Source organism: Suricata suricatta, chromosome 11, assembly GCF_006229205.1.
Source record: "Suricata suricatta isolate VVHF042 chromosome 11, meerkat_22Aug2017_6uvM2_HiC, whole genome shotgun sequence".
NCBI classification, from domain to species: Eukaryota; Metazoa; Chordata; class Mammalia; order Carnivora; family Herpestidae; genus Suricata; species Suricata suricatta.
Genome location: NC_043710.1, coordinates 50,269,878 through 50,277,921, shown reverse-complemented (window position 1 = coordinate 50,277,921; position 8,044 = coordinate 50,269,878). Strand labels below are relative to the sequence as shown.

Sequence of the window (8,044 nt, the reverse complement as noted above, 5' to 3'; positions counted from 1 at the left end):
ATCCCCTCCCCTTTCTCCCAGCCACTGAGGCTGGTGAAGGAACCTTAGGCAGTTCTCCTGGTCCAGTAGGACCTGGTGCCTATCAAGAACCACTCTATGACCTGGCCTCCCAGTGCAAAGCCCTGTATGGCAGTTGGAGCTTGTCAGTCTACTATTTTACCTACCAAATTCCCACAAAACAAGGAGCCACCAGGTCAGGAAGGGTTGGCCTTAAGCCAGATAAGGTCATAGTCCAGAATGTGTATCTACTTCCAAGGATTTGTCTCTCAGCCCTCCCCTCCCTTGCTTCCCGCAGCTTCATTTGAACTTGAGAGCCTCCAAAGAGATGTCATTAGCTTCTTAATTCAGAGAAAGAAGTGAGATTGTTCCACAACCAGGGCTCCTTGAGTCCAGTAATGAAGCACTCTGCCTTTATTGTGAGAAAAATAGGGATAAAGGGCTATGCCAGACTCATGTCAAGAGCCTTCCTCTCAATGACTGCAGCCCAGGAGGCTGTCCACTCTCAGGGGCTGGGGTAGGGTCTTGGCTGTGTTCAGTTTCTCCATATTACTGTAGCAGTACAAATTGGGGCCATGGATGAGGTACAAGCCAGGGCCATTGGCAGAACATGAGTTGGGGCCGAGGGACTTTTCCACACACAGGGCCCCATCAACCTTCTCATGGGGCCAAGGAAGCTCCGTCCATGTGGCTTGAGCTCCTAACTCCAGGTCCAGCCACCACAGCTTCCGTCCTGGGAAGAAGACACCAGACATAACATGGCTTACACATCATGAGGATCCTGACCTTGCCCTTTTCATGCTCTGATGGGGATCTATGCCATGGAGACATAGCAGAACAAGCCACCCTTTAGCATCCAGATGCCCCTCACCTGCCATAATGTGGAGCCGAGAAGACCCAGGACAAGTAAAGGCTGCATCCACAGCCTCAAGGTTGACCCCATGAGGGCTCCCAAATTCCTTCTCCAGCCTCTTTGGATAACCATCTACTAGAGTATAGCCTCCCTTTGTCAGGAAGATATATATCTGAGTGCCCTGGAGGATAAAGAACATTAATCAGCATAGAACTGTATATTCTCCCAGTCACCATTTCAAGCCTATCTCCCAACACATACCTGGATCAGGTAGACTTTATCATCCCAGGAAAAAGCAGCATCCACTGTTGTAGGACCTTGGGGCCACTGATGAACAATGGGCCAGCTGTGCCACCCATCCCGGCTGGTGTCCAGACGCCAGTAGTGGGACCCTGTGAGGTATCAGAAGTACCTTTAGTGTTGGTGGTAAAAGGCCAGGTAGTGAACAGGCAAGTAACAGATGCAGGGATAGGTCCTAAAAGGGAGGAGAGAACATCCAGAGGCCAAGAGCAAAGAGGACAGATGAAAGGAGCTAAAGCAGGACTTAATCAGCAAAGTTGGTCATGGTGACCTAATTGGAGCTAGAGTCACTAGGGGCCTGACAGAAGGGTAAGCATGGAGAACAGTGGCCACGGTGCCAAGGAGGTTGGTGGAGGCTCCCTATGCATCTCAGACATCCATGTGCAGAAGTACTACAGACAATGAGAGACAGTGACCTGAAGTTAAAAGGGAAGCACCACAGCACATTTCCACCAAGTGTTCTCATACTGGTGGTGTTCTCTAATCCCTTGAGGTAACAGGAGAATGAGGGAGTAGCCAGACCAGCATCTTTTTCTTCTCCCCTTCTCATAACAACTTATTAAAGGAATTATCTAAGTTCCCATTTACCTTTCCTTCCTTACCCCACTTCACTTTTACATGTGTCTCTCCTCCATTGAAACTGTACTTTTCAAGGTCGTCAGTGTCCTCCAACTTGCCAAATCTAATCGTTGAGTCTGTCTCCATCCTGCTCCGCCTCTCAGCAGCATTTGACTGCTCACGACTCCCTTCTTGAAAGATCTTTTTTTGGATCTTGGCTCCTGTGATACCAGCCTCTTCCAGTGTTCCTCTAAATTTTTTTTTGACTATTCTTCTCTTCAGCCTGGTATCTTATATTGGAATCCTCTAGTTTGGGCCTCATCACTACCTACACTCACTCCCTTGGTGATTTCATCCAGTCCAGGGCTTTAAATACCATCGATATGCTGATGACTTTTGATCTGTTCTCTTCAGCATTCATGGACCGCTCCTTTGAGCATCAGGCTCAAACTAAACTGCCTACTCAACATGTCCATTTGGGTCCATTAGGCACCAAAAGCCTACCATGTGCAAACTGATTTCTGCCTCCTGTCAAACACATACATATGCACGCGCGCGCGCACACACACACACACACACACACACACACACACACACACTGCTACTCTTTCCCTAGTCTTTCCAATTTTAGAAAAGGGAACCACCAGTCAACCAGTTGCCCAGGCCCCAAAAGCTAAGTCATTTCTTGAAACTTCTCTTTCCCTTCCCTTTCCCAACCAATATTTAATCCATTGGTTAATGCTGTCAGCTTGAGGGGTACCTAGGTGGCTCAGTCAGTTGTATCCAACTCTTGATTTTGGCTCACGTCATGATCTCACAGTTTGTGAGTTTGAGCCCCTCATCAGGCTCCATGCTAATATCATGGAGCCTGCTTGAGATCCTTTTTCTTCCTCTCTCTCTGCCCCTCCCTCTAGTTTGTGAGCCCTTTATGTATCTCAAAAATAAATAAACTTTAAAAAATGCTGTCAGCTCAACCTCCAAAATATATTATGATGACTCCTCACCACTTCTGCTATTATCCTAGTCTAAGTTGTCATTGTGTCTAATCCAGACAACTGCAAGAAGTACTAGCTGGACTCCCTACTTACACAGTTGTATCTTTAATGACTTGGGTGCTCCAGGATGATCTTCAAACAATAAGTGAGAACATATCACAGTCCTGATCAAGACCCCTCCTGGCTTTCTTTCACAGTTGTAAATCCTTACCAGACATAATCTGGCCTCTGGTTCCCTCTTTTCAAACTACTTACCTGCTCCTTTACTGTTCCTTAGTCACACTGGCCTCTTTTCCTGATTCCTCAAAGTATCTGCTGTCTACCGTCCTTAAAATGCTTTTCCTCTAGTGCTGTATGTACCTAATGCCATTTTATCACTGAAATCTCAGTTCAAAAAGCATTTCTTCAAGGAAGGGGACCCTCATTTTCCTCACCTCTATCACATTATCCTGTATTGATTTCTTTGCAGCTTTTTTGACACCTAACATTCTTAGGTATCATTACATGGCTTTCACCAATTAATGCCAGAGGTCTGAAGAGAGGTGTCTGCCCGGTCACTAAGAGAAGACACCTCTCGGGCAAGCAAAACTATCTCCTAAAGGTCTAAGGGATCCAAAACTTGTTGGCAGGTTCTCAACAACAGGAACACCTTATCCCCAGGTAATGCTGTCCCCAGAGCCTGAACTAAGAACAGGCAATTGGAAAAAGATGGAGCTCCTAAGGATATTCTTAGGGGGAGCTAGAGGATCTGGCAAAATGTGCAAGAGCAAAGCAAATATAATCTAAGGAGTCATGTGGATCCCCAGAGGGCACAGGCCTGAGAGTAGAGGGTACTGAGAGGAGACCGATAGATGAGGTTAGAGGCCTGGGCAATGAGAGACAAGATTGAACAATATGCATCAAAAAGAGATGAGAGATTAAAAAGCTGCATGCTGAAGATGCTAAGGATGGAGCCCAAGGGAACAAAATAAGGGATGTTCAGTAATGAAAATGGAGGAAGTATATCAGAGATGGGAGATACACATAAAAGACTTGGGAGGTATGGAGGGTAGAGAAGGGGAGTTAAGGGGCATCTCTCACCACTAAAGGCATACGTAGCACCATAGTTGTCAGTCAGCAGTGCAGAAAAGACTAGATCTGGGCCACAGTGCATATTCCTATGGCCAGGGTGGGTACCATTCCCATGGCCTGTCCCATTCCTGTGTCCATGGCCTGGGGAGAGAAATAGGTGACGGGGAACATAGAGGGAGGTCAGAGGTCAGAATGCAGTCTGAGGTGGAAGAGATGGCTAAGATTAGTGGGAATGTAGGCTTCTCCCACAGGAGGACAACTTGGAAGATCCAGAATGGGGATGGGGCTAGGGCAAGGGCCAAAGTACTCTACCACAGAGGTAAGGTAGGAGCTGGGGTATGTGGGGTCTGAAAACTCAGCGGAGGGAGATGAATTCCAGTAGGTTTCAGGGGCTAGGGCTTTCTCACCTCTGCCAGGGCAGGGTATGAAGTAGTCTCGAACATCCAGAGGGTATTTTGGAAGCACCTCTCCCGTGACGGGGTTGAAGCGCAGAAATTGGTTACCCCGGAAGCAGTAGTAGCGGCTGAGCCATCGCAGGGCAGAGGAGCAGTTCCCAACAGCCGGCCAGGAACGTTCCTTTGTGGTTCCCGTAGTCAAGTCCCAGAACCATGTGTGGTTACCTTTGTCCGATCAATAAGCAAGCATTCAGTGGGGCCAAGCTGTACCCTCCCTTATGCTTGCACTGGGCCCAGGATGAGCCAGATATGATCCTGGCCACATGAAGCTCACAGCCCAGCAGGGAAACAGCTGAGAGTGATAATATAAAATTCAGCAGGAAAATGCACATGAGTGGCTCAGCAAGTACAGTGAGGAGAGACAGGGAAAACTTTCCAGAGAAGGTGATATGTAAACTAATATCTGAAGCAGGAGTTACAAGGCAGAGAAGAGGAGGAGATGGAACTCCAGAGAAAGGAAAATCTGAAGCATGAAGCAAATTGGGTGTGCAGGGAACAGCATAGAGTCTCTGGAGCTTCATATTTAAGGTAAGGGCATGATGAGTGTTGAGGCTAGAGGGTCAGTAGGAACTTGCTCGTGGAGAACCTTGTATGCAAGACTAAGGAATAAAGATTTATCCCAAGGATCATGGGGAACAGTGAAGAACTTTTAGCAGAATTACACCCAGTTACCTCACCCAGGATGACGTCCTCTCCTTTCCCTATTTGACCTCTAGATTGTAAGTGGCATTTCTATTTCCTCCCTTCCTTGGGAAGCCATATGGTAGTGGAGCCACCACTCCCATCCCTGCACTACGTCAATCACCACCAACCCATTATTACTCCAGTCTTTCTTATTCCCGCCTCAGCTGACCTTGGAAGAAGAGGACGCCCTCATCTTGACATTCCCCACGGTGACATTCCACAGCTGCATCCACTGGGGATGGAATTCCAGGAAACTCTTCTTGGAGCAACTTAGGATATCCTTTCTCTTTCTTCTCAGGAGGGTACACCCAGACTTTGTCCCCCTGCATACAAATCACTCTGTTTTTAACTGTGCACCTCCACATGCTGCCATTCTGCATTTACACACAACATCTTTGATCTATTGCATCTATACAATATCCTCCTGTGGCCCTACAAACTTTTGATCCACCTGTGGACAACAATGTGCTGCCCCCTCGTACAAATACATAAAGTTTGCGCAAATCCCACCACCGTTGCTATAACATAGGCACACATCTGGCTATGTACAACCAGACACTCCCATGTCACACTTATCTGTAACACCATTAGTCTTGGCAAACACATCCACACAGTCATCCTGCAGTCATCCGTCCATTCATATATTCATTCATTTATCTATTTATTCATCCATTCACTCAAGAAGCAGTTGCTGAGTGACTACCATATGCCAGATATTACGAAAGACACCGAGAATAAAAGAATAACAAGATTGTCTCTGCCTTCGAAGAGTTCACAGTATAAAAGCAGAAAGGATCCTACAATCCTAGCCATGTAACAACCAAAGGGAAAACTTGTGAAGTGCATTGGGAATATAGGCAGAGTGATTAAGCCTACCTAGAGAATTCCTGGAAGCCGTCTCAGAGGAGGAAGCATTTGGGCCCGAGTAGGAGATTTTCAGGTGGACAGGTGTGGAAAGGGTGTTACCAGCAGAGGGAGCGGCAGGCACAGAGCCTGCTCAGAGAACTACATGTAGTCTTGTGTAGCTGGCACACAGTGACTATGGTGGGGGAGGAGAAAAGCCTGGAAAGATAACCAAAGCCCAGATCTCAAGACCCATATGTACCCGACTTGGTAGGAATTGGCAAAGGGTGGTTACCACTTAGTGAAACAGGGGACATAGGATGAAGGGTGGGTTTGTGAGAAAGATACTGAGTTCAGTTTGAGGGATACTGAATTTGAGGTGCTATAGAACATCTAAGTCGAAGATGTCTGCAGGAAATTGGAAAGAGATGTATGGAGCTCTGGGAGATATTCAGATCTGGTATCCACAACATAGAGAGCCCTCAGAGCCGTAGCAGTGGTTGAGATCACCTAGGGAGGGTGTATCTGGGACAGCTCTCCAAGGAACATACAGAGACTGGCTGAGGATGGGAAGCTGGAAAAGAGCAGGAAAGAGGCAGGAGGGGAAATCAAGCTGGCAGCGAAGGCTGCCCCAAGCACACAGCACCTTGTGCAAACTAGAAGGCGCCCCTTCCTCTGAGCAGATATAGCCTGGGCCAGGGCATGGGACTAGATAAGCATAGCAGAATTGATTTCACCTTCTACTCACCCTGGCCAGATGCCATTGTTATGAACAGCCTGGCTGCCATACAAAGAGGACTTGATGCAGAGTCATGGAAATCAAGGGAAGAAATTACCAGGAAGGGAAGGATGGCCAAGAGCATGAGAAGTAGCAGAGAAGTCTGGACAAAGATTGGGCCTGAAGAATAGCCCCTGGATGCTGTGCCTGCCACGCTCAAATGCACATACATTCCTTTGGCTTGAACTTCTTCAGGAAAAGAAGGCACAGGGGGAGGAAATCTGGAACCTACAGGCAAGGGGTCCATGCTAGGGCCACCTGTGAGAGGGTCTATAATGTTCATTCCAGTCCATTCCATCCAGCCCTGACCTTGGCCCAGAAGTACCTTGATCAGGAAGACACTGTTGTGACCACGGCGGAATGCAGCATCCACAGAGCTGGTGAAATTTTTCCACCTCTCTGAGATTAACTCCCGGACCCAACTGTGACTCTTCCACATGAACTCCCCTGAAAAATACACACTCACTGAGGGACGCAGAACAAACTTTTGGCCTACTGACATAGTTACAGAGAAGCTGTGTGTGATACCCTCAGATAATTCCTAAGATCTTCCACAGACAGATACACCCTCAGTGAATGGGACCAAGTCTGAAGTCACAAATGCCACAAACCACCCCCTCCTACCTTTAAAAAACAGCATGGCCCCATGTTCATCCAGGGTGGTAGCATCAAAGCTCCAGCCATCTGAGCAGGGTTCTGGGGTGGAGGTGGGAAAATGCAAGTAAAAGACCAGTCAGGTAATACAATGCAGAGACACAGAGAGACAGACAGATTCAGGGAGTTGGGGCCTCACCCGTCACATCTGGGTTCACTCTGGCCCCACCTACCTTCAGCTCTGTTCCCAGGAGTACCATCCCTAGAGAGAAGACAGATAGTTGTCTGGATCCGCTAGGCCCAATCCCTCCCCTTAGCTCCTGTCTTCAAACTTGCCCAGGCCAAAAAACTGGCCCTATCCCACTTCAGTCCAGTCCCCAGTCCCTCCCCAACCCCAGCTTTACTCACGGAGGAAGAGGGTGGGCAAGGATCAGAGACCAGCACAGGCCCAACAACCCCAGGGCAACTGGTACTCCCAGTGCCCGAGCCATGCTGAGATGCCACAGGACAGCTCCGGGAACTTGGCTGAGCCCTCTATATAGAGATGGGAGCAGCACCACCCCCACCACGAGCCTGCTGAAACTCCAAGTCCTGTCTGTCAGAACTATGCCAATATTGGCTGATTACATCAGCACAAATAAGGTCAGGGTCTGGACAAAAATCTGAGTCCAAGACTAACTCTTCCCGGCAAGAGGCCCCATCCCCCTTCAATGACTTTTGAGCAGTAACTAGCCCATGCCATTGATGCCCAGTTGTGACTCACCACCTTGGTGATGAGTCCAGGTGCCCATAAGGTCAAGGAAGGGCACAGATTGATTGAGGAGCACCTTTCTGTGGTTGGATTTACCTCTCTAATGGGGGAGGACAGAAGAAACTACCATTCTGGTGTACTAAGTGTCAAGCCCTGCTCTAAGAC

At 48.2% G+C, this 8,044-nt stretch overlaps 1 protein-coding gene across 1 annotated transcript; it reads right to left on the bottom strand.

Annotated features, from left to right (window-relative positions):
• Positions 1–380: 380 nt before the first annotated feature.
• Positions 381–7,634, bottom strand: HPX (hemopexin). Its single transcript, XM_029915304.1, has 10 exons — positions 7,537–7,634; positions 7,362–7,390; positions 7,159–7,230; positions 6,860–6,981; positions 5,083–5,236; positions 4,182–4,394; positions 3,784–3,915; positions 1,112–1,242; positions 869–1,031; positions 381–730 (listed from the first exon to the last, which is right to left on the bottom strand). Exons 1-10 carry the CDS (start codon positions 7,617–7,619, stop codon positions 471–473), a joined length of 1,359 nt encoding a protein of 452 aa, XP_029771164.1. The 5' UTR covers positions 7,620–7,634; the 3' UTR covers positions 381–470.
• Positions 7,635–8,044: the final 410 nt, after the last annotated feature.